The sequence below is a fragment of the Hevea brasiliensis genome, chromosome 5 (assembly GCF_030052815.1).
Source record: "Hevea brasiliensis isolate MT/VB/25A 57/8 chromosome 5, ASM3005281v1, whole genome shotgun sequence".
Taxonomy (NCBI): Eukaryota; Viridiplantae; Streptophyta; class Magnoliopsida; order Malpighiales; family Euphorbiaceae; genus Hevea; species Hevea brasiliensis.
Genome location: NC_079497.1, coordinates 12,006,222 through 12,021,823, shown reverse-complemented (window position 1 = coordinate 12,021,823; position 15,602 = coordinate 12,006,222). Strand labels below are relative to the sequence as shown.

The 15,602-nt window shown below is 31.8% G+C and overlaps 3 protein-coding genes across 4 annotated transcripts; 1 reads left to right on the top strand and 2 right to left on the bottom strand.

Moving 5' to 3' along the window:
- Positions 1 to 4,959: 4,959 nt before the first annotated feature.
- Positions 4,960 to 7,524, top strand: LOC110640670 (kinetochore protein SPC24 homolog). Its single transcript, XM_058147001.1, has 4 exons — positions 4,960 to 5,382; positions 5,964 to 6,106; positions 6,203 to 6,303; positions 6,671 to 7,524. Exons 1-4 carry the CDS (start codon positions 5,205 to 5,207, stop codon positions 6,855 to 6,857), a joined length of 609 nt encoding a protein of 202 aa, XP_058002984.1. The 5' UTR covers positions 4,960 to 5,204; the 3' UTR covers positions 6,858 to 7,524.
- Positions 7,525 to 8,615: 1,091 nt separating this feature from the next.
- Positions 8,616 to 10,987, bottom strand: LOC110640669 (gamma-interferon-responsive lysosomal thiol protein). Of its 2 annotated transcripts, XM_021792062.2 has the most exons (5): positions 10,568 to 10,987; positions 9,815 to 9,880; positions 9,459 to 9,599; positions 9,160 to 9,252; positions 8,616 to 9,078 (listed from the first exon to the last, which is right to left on the bottom strand). In XM_021792062.2, exons 1-5 carry the CDS (start codon positions 10,853 to 10,855, stop codon positions 8,854 to 8,856), a joined length of 813 nt encoding a protein of 270 aa, XP_021647754.2. In that variant the 5' UTR covers positions 10,856 to 10,987; the 3' UTR covers positions 8,616 to 8,853. The 2 variants fall into 2 exon arrangements, with proteins under 2 accessions (XP_021647754.2, XP_021647755.2); XM_021792063.2 differs by lacking the exon at positions 9,815 to 9,880 and having other exon boundaries at positions 10,568 to 10,975.
- Positions 10,988 to 12,037: 1,050 nt separating this feature from the next.
- Positions 12,038 to 14,353, bottom strand: LOC110640668 (gamma-interferon-responsive lysosomal thiol protein). The gene is made up of 5 exons (XM_021792060.2): positions 13,906 to 14,353; positions 13,128 to 13,193; positions 12,790 to 12,927; positions 12,562 to 12,654; positions 12,038 to 12,490 (listed from the first exon to the last, which is right to left on the bottom strand). Exons 1-5 carry the CDS (start codon positions 14,224 to 14,226, stop codon positions 12,293 to 12,295), a joined length of 816 nt encoding a protein of 271 aa, XP_021647752.2. The 5' UTR covers positions 14,227 to 14,353; the 3' UTR covers positions 12,038 to 12,292.
- Between the last annotated feature and the right edge of the window lie 1,249 nt (positions 14,354 to 15,602).

The window sequence follows — 15,602 nt, the reverse complement described above, 5'->3', positions numbered from 1 at the left end:
AACACTATCATAAGCCTTCTCCAAATCAATAAAAACCATGTGTAGATCTTTCTTCACATCTCTATATTTCTCCATCAAGCTTCTAATGAGAAAGATCGCTTCCATAGTTGAGCAATGGGCATGAAACCAAATTGATTGAGAGAGATAGAAGTATCATGACGTAGTCGATGCTCCACAACTCTCTCCCACAACTTCATAGTATGGCTCATGAGTTTAATTCCCCTATAGTTTGAGCAACTCTGTATGTCTCCCTTATTTTTAAAAATAGGTACTAAAATACTCTTCCTCCATTCATCATGCATTTTCTTTGAGTTTAGAATCTTATTAAATAATTTAGTTAACCATGCCACTCCCATATCTCCCAAATACTTCCACACTTCAATTGGTATTTCATCGGGTCCACAGGCTTTACCCACTTTCATTCTCTTAAGTGCTTCCTTTACTTCTAAAGATCGAATCCTTCTAGTATAATTTACATTCTTTTCTATTGTTCTATAATCTATATTCACGCTATTACCATTTTGACTATTATTAAAGAGATCATTAAAATAATTTCTCCATCTTTCTTTAATGTCCTCATCTTTTACCAACACTTTTCCTTCTTTATCCTTAATGCACCTAACTTGATTGAGATCTTGACATTTCCTTTCTCTACTCCTTGCTAATCTATAAATATCTTTCTCCCTTTCTTTAGTTCCAAGTTTCTCATATAACTTTTCAAAGGCCTGTGCTCTTGCTTGGCTAACTGCCTTTTTTGCCTCTTTCTTTGCTATCTTGTACTGTTCATATGCCTCATTATTATCACATTTAGGTAATTTCTTATACCATTCCCTTTTTCTCTTCACTGCCTTTTGTACTTCCTCATTCCACCACCATCTCTCTTTTGAGGGTGGTCCATGTCCTTTAGACTCTCCAAGTACTTTTATAGCTACTTCTCTAATCTTTGATGCCATCTGTATCCACATATCATTGGCCTCCATATCTAGCTTCCATACTTCGGACTCGAGAAGCTCATTTTTGAACTCCACTTGCTTTACTCCTTTGAACTCCCACCACTTTGTTCGAGCTACACTATTTCTTCTAACCTTACTTGAATTGTTCCTAAACTTGACATCCAATACCACCAACCTATGTTGACTTGTTAAAGCCTCTCCTGGAATGACCTTGCAATCATTGCATAGAGCTCTATTTGTCTTCCTGGTTAAGAGGAAGTCGATTTGGCTTTTATGTTGCCCACTTTTGAAAGTCACTAAATGTGACTCTCTTTTTATAAAGTAGGTATTTGCTAGTATTAGGTCGTATGCCATAGCAAAATCCAGGATGCTTTTTCCCTCCTCATTTCGACTGCCAAAACCAAAACCTCCATGAACATTCTCATAACCAAAACCAAAAAAATTAATTGAATTGAATCAAATAAATTATTTTATTAATTTTTAAATTAATTTATTTTTATAAGAAATTTATGAATTATATGTAATTTTATATGTATAAATTATTTAATTTCATTTATTAATATTTATTAGATTCAAAATAAGGTTAAAATCATACCAAATAACTTAAAAATTAAACCTAAATTAAAAAACATATCAAAATTCAAAAACTGATTAGCTCGAATCAAATAAAAATAAAGCGGTTTGATTTGATTTGATTTTTTATTTATTTTAATTTAATTTAATTTTTAAAATATAATAATTTAGTTAATTCTATTTTGATAGTTTAATTTGTTTCGATTTAATTTAAATCAAATACTTAGCCCTATAAATGAGTTAATTCTTGCAATTTTTTTGTGTGTGTTTTTTCATAGCATTCTATAAATTTCAATTACATAACCATTTAATTAAATGCAGAGAGAAGTGAGATAAATGACGGATACTATCGAAAGAATTGCATTAATTTCAATTCCGGCAATCAATGTTTGGAAATTGAATTTATAGATTTGTTTTGTTGTTGTAATTCTCTAATGCTTAATTACACAATATAAACAATTGTCAAAATGTATGATTATGATTTTTTTTAATCTCAATTATTAAGGTCTATTAATAAAAAAATTAAAAAAAATATTGTTAATTTTAATAAACATTTTAATTTTATTAAGTTAAAAAATTTTATCCCTACTTTTAATTTTAGTCATCGGATTAATTAATAATCATGCTAACAAGATTTTAAAGTTTAATTGAAAACAATAAATTGGGCTAAGAAGCTTATAGCAAGACTAAAATTAATTTTTTAAAAAAACTAGTTTTCATATTCCACGTTTTATTAACTGTATTGTTAACATAATTGTTGAATTAGAAAAGAATAGGCTTAAGGCCTGTTTAGTTTAACTGTTGAATACAATCGATAAGTGATATTTATCTTGTTAGTGATAGTGATAAGCGATAAATGATGATAGCTGTTTTATGTTAAGTGTTTGGTAAAATTATATTTAGCTGTTGCTGTTGATATGTGAAATGACTAATAAGGGTATATATCATATAATTTATTTTATTATTTAAATAAATATAAAATTATAAATTTATTACATTATATTAAATATATAATTATTAAATTAATATATTATATTATTTAAATAAATATATAATTATTAATCTTTTATATTATATCATTTATTTTATTATTGAAATAAGAAAATAATTATTTTTTAAGATAATTAAATAATTTTAAAAATATAAATAAAATAATAAAATAATTATTATTGTTAATAGAAAAATTTATAATTAATTTTAAGTTTTTAGATATAAATAAATATTTTATATTTTATGTTATTAATAAAAAATATTTTATCAAAATTAAAATACGTTAATTAAAATGTTAAAATTTAAAATGAAAAAATAAAAATATTAATAATATTAATTTTCTAGTTAAATAAAAAAGGATAATATGGTCAAAATAAAAAATAAAACCAAATCAGCTATCAGCTGATGAGAAACAGCTCTAAAAATAGAGCTGATACAAACTGTGAGTATCATATCAGTTGCCCATCAGCTATCAGCTCTATTTTTTTTAGCTTGCCAAACACTATAGTTTACCTGTTTTGGTGTCTATCAGCTATCAGCTGCACCCAACAGGTAAACCAAACACCCCCTTAATTTCATTGATCGCGGTTCAATGAATTATTTATTATATCTCAATTTTAATTTACATTACAAAAATACTTAAATTTTAATTTAACAATATCTAAACTTTCTCTAAAATTGAATAATTTTTATCATAAATGGATTTTGATATATCCGATGAAATTTGACTAAAAACAAAAAACACTAAATGTTTTTACATTGAAATTTGAGAATTTTTTAAAATAAATTGGAATTGAATGATGATAATGGAATTTTAATAAGGTTATTGTTTTCATATAAGTGGCATATGCATGTTGTCTATGACTGATGTGAAATTTCGAATGACTAATTTCTTGGCACGCCTGATTCACTCTCAGATCTCAGCTAAGGGCACACCGGGATATTCAGCATCACCTTTTGTTTTTACTTAAGGTCACGTTTTGTTTTTATATAAGCCACAAGTGTTATGCCACTGAGTTGTGTGTGTGTATCTAACTTTTGACAGAAAAAAAAAAACGATGATACTGAAATAATTTTCCAAGTTTAGAGACTTAGGTAACATGAAGAGAGTGTTTGACTTAGCTTATGAAAATCAGTTTAGTATTTTAAGTCAATTTAAGCTTATAAGCATTTAAAGTTTTTAAATAGTAATGTGTTTAGTTAAAATATTTATAAATGATTAATAAATAATTTATATATTTAATAAAAAATAGTTTATAAGTATATTTATTATTAAAATAAATAAAAAAGATATTAAATAATATTTTTTTGATAAAATTTTAAAGACTAAATGATAATATTATGATAAAATATTTTATTAAATTAGCTTATAAGTATAAGATTTGTAAATATTAAAATAAAAAGTTGATCTTTTCTGAGTTTTCTTTTTAATTTATAAGTTTAACTTATAAATTTAAAAATTATTATAAGTAAATATATCAATTTATTTTAAAAATTTATAAATTAATTTGATTAATTTATAAACTAAAATAAACACTCTTTAAATTTAAAAAGAATGATTATATAAAAAAGATAGAGAATAAAGCACGACGATATTAACTGCTAGATTAATTTATTAATCTAATTTTTTATATTTATTTAAAAATTAATTTTCAAAAAGTTAGGAGTCCCATATGCCATATGAATTAATTTGGGTCATCTTAACAGCTAATTGAGCAAAATATATCACTTTGGGAGCATTGATTGTTGACCAATATTCAATTTTTTTGAAAATGCTTCGAAACGTTGCATTAAAAAGCCTGAGGGCCATCTTGAAGCCTCAGAGTTTGCAGCTCTGAAGGAACGACGGCAAAGCTTACAATAAAAAGAAATGGTGTGTAAAATTGTGTCACGTAACTTAATATTAATAATTAAAAATCGTCAAATAGCATATTAATACTTATAAAATTAAGTTACAACTTAATATGGATATTTTAAAAATTATGGCATATTAAAAACAAAAAATAATGTAATTTTAAAAAATAATAAAAATAATTTATTAATTAATTTATTTCAAATCTTAAAATTAAATGAGATGCATCATTATATTTTTTTTTATCAAATACAGAATTACATTAACTGTTATTAAAATATATATATTTATTAATATAAAATATAAAAAATAAATATGAAATTATATTATTAAAATAAAATAATAAATAATTAACATAATATACAATAAAATGACTAATTATAATTGTTTTATTTAATAATATTCTATGCTTACTTTTATGTTATGTTTGAATTTATGAATTTGAATTTAAAATTTAAAATTTAAAATTTAAAATTTAAAATATTAATTTTAAAACAGAAATAATTATTAAAAAAAAATTATTAGGTTGAATTAGAATTTCAAATAATATGATTAATATTGCTATTTTGGAAGAATTTATTATTTGCTTTTTTTCAAATTGATGGACATCGAGCTTATTTCCCTCTCATTGCATTTTCATTTCCCTGTTCACGAAAATTCTCTGATAAGCTCATCTGATGATGGGAGTCCTAAGCAACCAACACTCACTCTCTGCTATTCAATTACAAAACCTTTCTAGGTCTTCGTGATCATTTCCCTTGTTTTTTATTTGATTTATACAAACTCTAGAACCCTAGAGACTCACAAACGACTTTGATTTGCAATCGAATTGGGAAATGGGGGATTTTTCTGGAAAGATCGATGTGGAGAAGGTAATATCGTATGGCAACGATCTTGTGGCTCTTTTGAAGGAGAAAAGGGACATTAACATTTTGACTCAGTGGCTTGACAAGTCTAAGTCTCTTCGCTCCTCTTGCGATGTCGAATTCAACGAGGCTCGGACTCTTCTTGAAGGTTTTTTCGTTGCCTCTCTATACTTTCTCCTTTGCTTCTATAGTTGTCATGGTGGTTTTATTGCTTTAGTTTACTTAATGATTACCTGCGTAGATCGAAACCCACCTTTTTTTTCATGCACATTTGCGAAGGGCTGTTTCTCTTTGTTTTGTGGGTTATTATTGTTATTTGGACTAGGGCCTAAACATTTTCTTTTGTGCCCATATTGCAGTAGATTTTATGTTCTGTGATCTCTTGGCGCTCTGGAATCATACATTTGTTGGCTTTGTTCATTTATTTATTATCTTTGTCCATGTGGAATTATTTTCCATTGGTATAAAAGCTTTCAAAAACCATTGGTTGTTTCTGATAAGCGTGTCTATGAAGCATTGTTTCAAACATCATGGATGAGTCAGGAGCGTAATGGGAAAGAATTCCCCTTTTGTTAAGTTGATGTTAGAGACAAGGTTCCATGATTTTTAATGAATACCATGTCATAATGAACAAGTTTAAAGGATATTATTGAAAATTTTCATCATACGAATTGATCCAGTTTGTTCTATATCATGCATTTGCAATTGACATGTTTATATATTAAGCAGATTATCAGAGAAAGATAGATGAATGTAAGCAGAAAACAGAGAAGGCAAAACTTGAAGTTCCTGCTGAGTCCGAATTGGACTGTCTTCAGAAGGAATTGGAAGCAGAGCAGGAAAAAGAACGTTTGTTGATGGAGGAGCTCAGATAAGTATATGGTTGATTTTAATTGTTTAGTTGTTGAGATTCTTGATTTTGTGTGGTGGAATTGATTGGTTGTTTATGTGTATTTGATGTAAACACAGTCATCAACAATGACATCAATGATCTTGAACTTCTAAGGATTTCTGTTGAAGAACAAAAGCAAGCTCAAAAGAAACTTGAGCAAGAAGAGCTGAGGGCACAGTAAGGATATAAACAGAACCTCAATACCACCATTTTAGAGTTGTTAGAGTTGTCTAATCTTTATCTTTTATGTCCTTATTGCATTAATCTTTGAATTTGTACTTGAATCATTAAGTTAGTGGTAATAACATGTGGTCATATTGTGTGGAACTAGTCTAATTTAAATTGGATTAAAATGACTGAGCATGATTAGCATACTATGCAGCTGTATATATCCACTCATATTCTGCAGATTGAAGATAATGAGTCTTGGTGATTTTATGTTATGTACCAATTGTGAGTCGTATCACATTTATAGTTTCATTTCTAATGAGTTAGTTCAGTTCCCACAGATCATAAAATGAAGCAGTTTTATTTCATCTTGCAGGAGGAAGCTTTCAATGTATGCTTCTGTCACTAATATCATTCCAGGCTTGGATGATCACTACAAAATCTTAGGCCGTATACTTGTTTTGCAACCTTTTGCATGCTTCTTTTTTCAGGTTAACTATTTTCTTTCTATTGTTGACGTGCCACGGGAGTTTTATGTGATCGCAAGATTCCCAATAAATTGAAAGGAAAATTTTACCGTACAGTTATACGACCGGCTATGTTATATGGTAATGAGTGTTGGGCACTGAAAGAGCCGTATGCATCTAAGATAAGAGTTACAGAATGTTAAGGTGGATGAGTGGCCATATTAGACTAGATACAGTCCATAATGAGAGTATTAGAGAAAAGGTAGGAGTGGTGCAAGATAAATTGAGAGAAGGGAGATTGAGGTGGTTTGGTCATGTGAAGCGTAGACATACGGAGGCTCCAGTTAGACAAGTAGAGCACATTAGGTTAGAGGATAGAAAGAAAAAAAGGGGTAGACCTAAATTGACTTGGAGTAGAGTAGTACAACATGACTTAGAAACATTATACATTTCTGAGGATTTAACCCAAAATCGTTCAGAGTGGAAAAAGCGAATTTATATAGCCGATCCTAAATTTTTTGGATAAAGGCTTAGTTGAGTTGAGTTGATAGCGATAAAAAGATGGTCAAGAAATTTGAATTTGACCCAACAAACATGGCTGCCTTTGATACTTACCAGAGCATTTGGAAGATGATAAATATGTGATAAATGTTGTACATTGTTACATTCAACAGTCATACATTAGTTTTTAATGATTCTGTGAATCTTTTGTTTGTATGTTTCTCTTTATAACAAATTTATATTACTATTATTCACATGGAAAGTGCTGCTGATGGGGTGGGCTATGGTGTTTACTGATCAGATCTTGTACGCTTATTTGTGCTGCAATGGCAAAACATGCATTAGAAAGCTTTCTTTTCCCTACTTGTGCCACTGGAGCATGGCCTCATAAGGTTCCACTTAATTATGTAGTTTTTATTCAATAAGTAAAACTGTTGGTTCATAACTGTTACTTTTGATACTTCTAAGAATTTCTTTTTCTGGCTTTTTCATTTATATGGGCCTATGGGGCAGATACTTCATTTTCCTGCTCAACTCAGATATAAAATTTCTCTTTCACTAAAACTCAAAAAGAGAAAATGGATGTATCAATTAATACTTCAATCGAATTTCATTCATTCACAATCATTATTTCTTTTTCTGCATGCAATTCAGCTGGTAATTACTGTCAATTAACTATCTGTACTTCCGTGGATTAACTTTGGAAACCCTAAGCCTTGCTACTGGTGCTAACAATTTGCCTGAAACATTAACCAGATCACCATTAAGGTGTAATATGACCTGGCTTCAACATTTCACATAGAATGGATTTTGCTAATCAAGAAAATCCTCATATCACGTTTTGGCTACATTTTCTTTCACAAAACATGCAACTTATATATAACACCCTCAAATCTAATATACAGAAACCTTAATCCAGTAAGGGTTTGTTCTGTAATTTTAATTCTGAATCCATGGTTAAGATGTCCATCACTCTATTTTCAGCATCATCAAGGTTACAAGTTGATAGAGCAATTAGGTAGTTGAGTTGTATAAGAAATTCAAAGTCTAATCCATGTGAGAAGAGGATAATTGTAAAATGCCATCTTCAGAGCCATGCGTTAAGAAAAAGATGATCCTCATTGAAGCTTTCTTATGCACCCCATGGCAAATAAATCGAGAAACTAATACACATCTTTTGGTAAAAATTTCAGCATTTGATAGGGAACCTGGCATTACTTCGTCCATTCATGACTAAGTGTTTGTCTGATGCGCCATTTGAATTCCTATACCATCTACTTCTTCCAGTTTTGGCGTCCAGTGCAAGTAATGTTGTAAAATAAGTGGAAAATTATTAAAACTTCTTGTCCCATATTGCTTAGAAAAGAGAACTTCCCTAGTCTTATTCCCCAACAATCTACATGGACTTCAGTGAAGTGCAAGTCAAGGCCCTGAACTATGTAATTTTATATTTTACAATGGAAATGAAGTGTACTGCCACTTTAACAGTTTCAGTTTTTCAGCAGTGTCAAACCACAGGTTGATGGAAAAGCAACATTCATCATTTCAAATAGTACCATTCAGTCTGTAACGTGAATATGAGTATCATATTTCAGCCCCTGAATCCTTCAGAAACCTCCTTTTGGAAAGCTTTCCTTGATTTTCTCTTTATTGGTCTCAAAGAAGTCAAGTTCTTAGCGTCACCTCTGCAGCAGACTGGACGGACTGGACTTGCTTCCTTAATTGAGTTGATCTTTGCTGCAGGCAATTTGCAGACACTAGGTATAACAATGCCTTTGTAAGCATTGCATATATAGGTTGTAAAATTCTTATAGTCCTGCACTAAAAAGCAGCAGTGTCATTAACAAGGACGAGCGTGCAGAGGGAAGGAGGGAGAGACTGAGGTTTAGAGACTAACATTTCCAAGTGGTTGATAATTCACAACAACCCATGGCACAAAAGCATGAGGGGGATCAAGATGTGCAGTTTCATAACCATGTTCGACTTCAAGCTGCAAATTAAATTTCACTTGATATTAGAAATGATAGAAGGAGACAAAAATTAAAAATATCATTTAGGATGTATAATTATTGACACTGCAAAAAGAAAATTGAAATAGGATAGCAGAAATCTAAAATTATTATGCTGTTATCACAGCATTATCATTCCTGCTCCTGCTACATTTTTGGTTCAAGAAAATAAACAAATGAAACTAACCTTTGTTCCTGTGCCATTGTTGTAGCAGTCCAAAACAGATTTTGCAGGCAAGCCCAGTGAGTCGAAACAAGTTTGCCAATTCCGATGCCTTCCCTCAATGGCTAGGAACTCAATGCAGTATATCAAAGCATAATATTTGTTCTGCATTAGATTTAAGAACCGCATACTGTTAAAAAGATTAGGCAAATGGCAATTACTGAGGTACTAGTAGTAGCAGAACATCACATGCCCCTGAACTATTCGTATATACACACATATATATAAGTATATATCACAAAAATAAAAATGGAAAAGTACAATTGCTGGGCTTGGATATACGAATTTCAGATAATGAAGAAAAAGAAAGCAGGTCCTACCACATCATGCCAGACATTGATGGCACAGGCATGAATAGTATTTAACTCGCATTCATCAAGACCGTTCTGCAAATTTTGGCATAATTACAAGCAAATAATAGATCAAAATTGTTTAAAAAATGCAGAAATTTTTTTTTGGTGTCGGTGTATCACATTCATTATCACTTTTCTCATATAGTGGGAGGGAATTCTTTGAACCCATTTAATGGAGTGCCTATGGAGGCGTAAAGCACTTTAAAAGCTTAATAGATCATAGCAAATAGAGTCTTGCAAACAGGACATGCATTTTTTTTCCCCCTTTCTCTTCTTTTCTTTTTCCTTTTTCCTAATTTTGAAAGCAACAAGGTGAAACACTAAATCAAGAGAAGGAAGATGGGCCCTGCTATTTAATGAGTTGACTCATTATAGTGTCAAGAGTGTTTCCGGAAACCACCAAAATGAAGCTTCATTTTCCAGTACACCCAGGTTGAAAATGTAGTCTCTTGAAGCTTTTGGCTCATTGAGAATTGAAAAAGTCCGCTTAACTAAAACTTTCACTGTAAAGGATTTGCCTGCCATGGCATGGCCTAGTTCAACAAGAACACCCTAATCTATTGGAACCCTAAAAAATTTTCTCAAGATTTGACCCCACATAAACCATATAGATTCTAATTATTGTATTCTGAGCCTTGATCAAGTCAATGCAAGATGGTAATGGAAAATAACAAACTGAAAAAAAGAAAAAGAAAAAGCATGGAGAAGATGAAGCCTGACCTGACAAACCATGGAATTGTCAACTCTGTTGATATGAGCATTACCCCAAGGTACCATCCTGAGACTGATGATGTCAATGAGGCCATTATTGAATATACTCATGAGGTTCTTGACAATGAAATTTGCACAAGATGTACAAAGAGTTTCATAGTAGACAGAAAGATTAACTTTAACAGAGGTAGAAGCCTTCACATCCGAAGAAAAAGAGGCAACAGTGGATGGAGATAAGAAGAACAACAGAAAAGGAATGAAGAATAAGAAGACTAATGATTTCCAGCAGCAAGTCATTTTTTGTCAATGTAATACACAGCAAAACAGATGGCTTCTTTATAGCCAGACTATATTTATGTGTGTGATATATAGCAGTCATTGTAACTCACAGGTGTACAGTAACAGTCTCACAGTAAGACTTGTATTTTTTATTGTCAAGATCTCCCTTAACTGCACCCCATAATTCCCCAAAAGAAAAAAGGTGATTATGGTCTTGATATTGATCAACTTCCTTATTAATATTTCTTGTTTTACAGCTCCCCATCTTTTCAAATTATTATAGGACCCTAGTAAGAAGGACAGGAGATAGTGCCTAATGTTTGGGTGTCATTTTGGCCTGCATGAGATGGATCAATGTTTGCGCGATTTGGATGCATTCTGGTTGTTTAGGTATATTGTGTCATTCATTGTCTAACTCTAATCTGATCTATTAACCTTCACTGTTTATTCTTCACCCAAAGATTAAAATGAACGTGTTGGCAACTTGAGGCACGACAACTCCAAGTGATTTAATCTATTAAAACGATAAAAACCATATATGGTATTTTTAAGCATTTTACTTGCTACTTTTAGCTTTTTTAAGTATTTTTTTTAACTTAAAATCCTCAAATCAGAACTTATAATTTTCTATTTACAAGCATATTTAGTTGACTTATAAGTTAAATCAAATACTCTCTATATATTAATTAAAACCCAACAAAAAAAGAAAGGCATTGAGAAAGAAATGTCTTTTAAGATTCTAGTAGTTCACCTGGTTTACTGCAGTAATTTAGTTTAATTTCCATAGACACAGTGACCTCTTGTAAATTGCTGGTCATATGTTTATCCATATTTTCACACTGACTACCAAGTCAAATAATAATTGCAAAACAAATGAAACGCCTCTTTGGAATGTGTTAAATAAAAAAGCTACTGAGAAATGAGACTAAAGTCTGAAAACTGACAAAAATACCTAACTTTGCAGGGTAGTTTGGTTTATCTGCTCATAATATGCAAGTCTCTAACTCTTCACCAGACTACTATCCCTAGAGAGCGTAAACAAAGTTTGAATATCTAAAACAAGAAGATTACCCTGTGAATCCACTCTTGCTTCAAACCAAATTATTGAATTTAGGTTGCATGTTTCGACCGCGATCATATTTCATTCATTTCAATTCCAGATGAGAAAGCTTTAAATAGTACAGAGAGGAACAGAACTGCTACGTTAATAACAGACATCCAAACTCTAATTTATTATCAAAACTTGTTTTATACTACAATAGTACATAGATTTTACTCTGAATATGTACTACTTCTGGTATGTGGCAAGTTCAATCCCTACAGTTCCAAATAAGACAAGCCAGTCTGAATACTATAATCAGCAGGAGCAGCTACCATATGCACACTACAGGACTAGCTACAATACCATTGTAATGACACCAAAGGTTCCACATCGTAGTTCACTGAATCCATAAATCATGGGTTGATCACAGGGCTTCTATTAATTGCTGGCGACGAGGATATGAAGTTGCCTGTTCTGTCTGCAGAGCAAACTAGACTAGTGGGAATTTCTTTCCGCAATGAATTGCTCTCTCTAGGAAAGGATTTGCATGCCCCTGGTACTTGAGTCCCCTGGTAAGCATTGCATACATAGCTCACAAAATTCTCGAAGTCCTGTGCCAACGAAAACATTGTTGAGAATCGAAAGAGAGGGTGGGATTAGAGGCTTAAAACTATGGACTAACCTCTTGGAGAGGTTGATTATTTACGACCACCCATGGTACAAATCTATGCGGTGGATTAAGCCGGGCAGTTTCAGCAGCAAATTGCTGTTCAAGCTGCATGTTATCATGAAATTGATCAAGTTCCCGAAAGGTTTGCTGATAGAGAAAATTGATTACTATATTAAAGAAAATAAAAAGAATTTAGTAGTTGGAATACTAGAACAAAAGCAAAAAAGCAAGGAGACTAACCACATTCCCATATCCACTTGTGTAGCAATCAATGGGATCCTTACCAAACCCAGCTGTTTCAAAGCAATTAACCCATTCATTGAGTCTGTTCTCTAAGGAAAGGCGCTCAATGCATTGTATAAAACTGAAATGCCTCTCCTGCAATATCAGGAAAAAATAATTAAGATTAATGATAGCACCCATCTGCTGTTTTTAAGCTATATGTATGATGACATTTTGCTTTAGCATTAGTGCACTACTAGAAGACTATTAAGGTGTTTGGTCCAGGACAAAAATTAACACTAATCCTATGAATAAAAAGCAATTTTTCTATCCAGAAATACGAAAGGAAGGCTTACCACATCAGGGTAGGTAGTTATGGCGCAGGCTTCAATGGCATTTAGGAAGCATTCATTTGGCCCATGCTGCAACATGTTATAAGTAATTATATTAACATAATCAGTGGGATATCAGCCAGCATAATTAGAGGACTGTCCAATTTGCATAATTTTAAGGATTGCTCCATCTAAATTATCATTATTTACCCACAAATCATGTACAACAGATATTGTATCTTCTCTAGTTCAGTATAGGTCTGTATGTATAATACCTGTGTATCTTTGCACTTTAAAAACACAGAAATATACAGTCTATTCATTCTATTTTCCTAGCTCTCTTTTCAAATTAAAAGAAAATTTTAAACCCACTCAAGCAGTGATTCAAATTCAAATTAGAGAATAACAATGAATCTCAGTGATGTGGGACTATTTGTTGACAGATGTATTGATTACTATCAGCTTGCAGTACCTTGCGGCAGGAGCTGTCAGTGGAACATTGATGCCGTTAAAAAATTTAACGAACACTATGGGTCAAAGGAAACACACAAATCTATTAGAACTGAACTCTCTCATTGGCATTTAATCATATGTTTTTATTCATCATCAGCAACTAGCTAGACTACAGTAGAGGAACGTGTCCACCAGATTTCCCAGCATAACTCAGCTTACTAATTGTTTATATTTTTAACATCGACAAGTAAATTGACTGGAATAAGATCAAAATCTGGTGGTTTTGTTCATAAGATTGAAGTTTAGCAAGCATAAAGAATGCAGGCTGAGGATGAAAAAGAAATGTAACCTGGCAAACGAAGGCACCATCAGATTGGATAAAAGAATTGCCCCAGGGGATCATCCTAAGATCGACGATGGAAATGAGTCCTCCATCAAACACCTTCACCAGATGATTCACAATGAAATCTGCACAATATGGGCAAAGAGTTTCATAGTACAAAGAAAGAGTCACATTTTGACTGGTGGAAGGAGATGATAAACAAGTGAAAAGAAAGAAAGCGAAGAGTGGACGAAGTGAAGCCATTTTTGAGCTGCAAAAGTAAAATGAATCTCTTAGAGATGGGTTTTTAGAATCATTTGTTGGCAATGCCAATTCCAATGCCACCATTAAAAAAGCACAGCGAGAAGAGGAGGACAACTCTTGTGCTCACACACAGTGGGCCTCTCCCTCAACGTGGTCTTACTCTTTCATTTGCTTTTTCAACTTTTTTTCTCTTCTTTTTCCACTCTCTCAGGGATTGGTTGTTTTGCATGCTTTGATTGTCATGCTTCTATTTCCATTTTTAATTTAAATTAAAATCTATAACCTTGATATAGCAGTGTGGCAATAGCACTTCCCAAGTGACGATGACTGATGACTGGTGAGAGATTTCAAGTATCCATCTCATCAGTAATTTACCTTATTTGGAAAATTCTTGTACAGACCCAACCGTTCTCTACCTACATGCCTAGGTATTATAAGCATTTTTTTTTTCTTTGCTCATACCATAATATAGATTATTCCTTTTCACTAATATTTGAATCTTAAATTGTCAACATCTAACACCCCCGTTTGTATAGCCTGGTAGATTTCACTGTTCCGGTGACCGGTGTCGGTCCGGACAATTAAGGGGATTAGACAAATAATTAGTAATGTCCAATTAGTTAAGTATAAACAAGAAAAAATAGAATATAAGAAGTTAAAAGAGACGAGAGTCATAGCGATGGGTGAACTTCTTGGGAACGACTGCGAAGTCATTTTAAACTCAAATTTCGAACCGTAAAAAGTGACGCTGCGGTCCTTAGGACCCTTATAAACACAGTGAAAAAGAGAAAATCACGAAAAAGAGCTGTTAAGCCAGTCAAATAATTAAGTCAAGGAGCCGGAAGAAATATGGAATTATTTGCCAACCGAGTTGAACAGGCGAAGGGTAATTTGGTCAATTGATCCCGAGAGTTGACTCCTGACCTAACTGTCAAATAAAATCAGAGAAAAGAAAATTTCGGAATCGAGAATTAAATTAAAGAACTAATAGAAAAAATAAAAAAAAAAGAAGAAAGAAAAAAAAAAGGGGTTGGAAAAAGGTTATTACATCATGCATGACATCATGCATGATGCAATAAACCTAATATTTAAATAATTAAAAATTTGGGGATAAATCTTAATAATTAAAAGACAAAATAAAAACAAAAAAAAAAATTGGTTTCTTTTTTTTCATTTCCGTCAACTCTCATCTCCTCTCTCATCTCTCTCATTTTCTTAACCTCCTCCATTGAAGCTCACTAAAAGCTTCTTAAACCCAAGATTTGAGCCATAAAATTTATAAGTTTCTTAATTAAAACTTGTAGTTGAGTCTTGTTAAGAAGATTGGAAAGAGAAAAATTGAAAGAAGCTTGAAGAATCAAGAAGTTGGAAAGCTCCATTTGAGGTAAGCTCTCTTCTTTAATTTTGATTGAATTATAAGTATAGAAGTAAGATGCAAGTGGTTAGAAATACATGAAAAC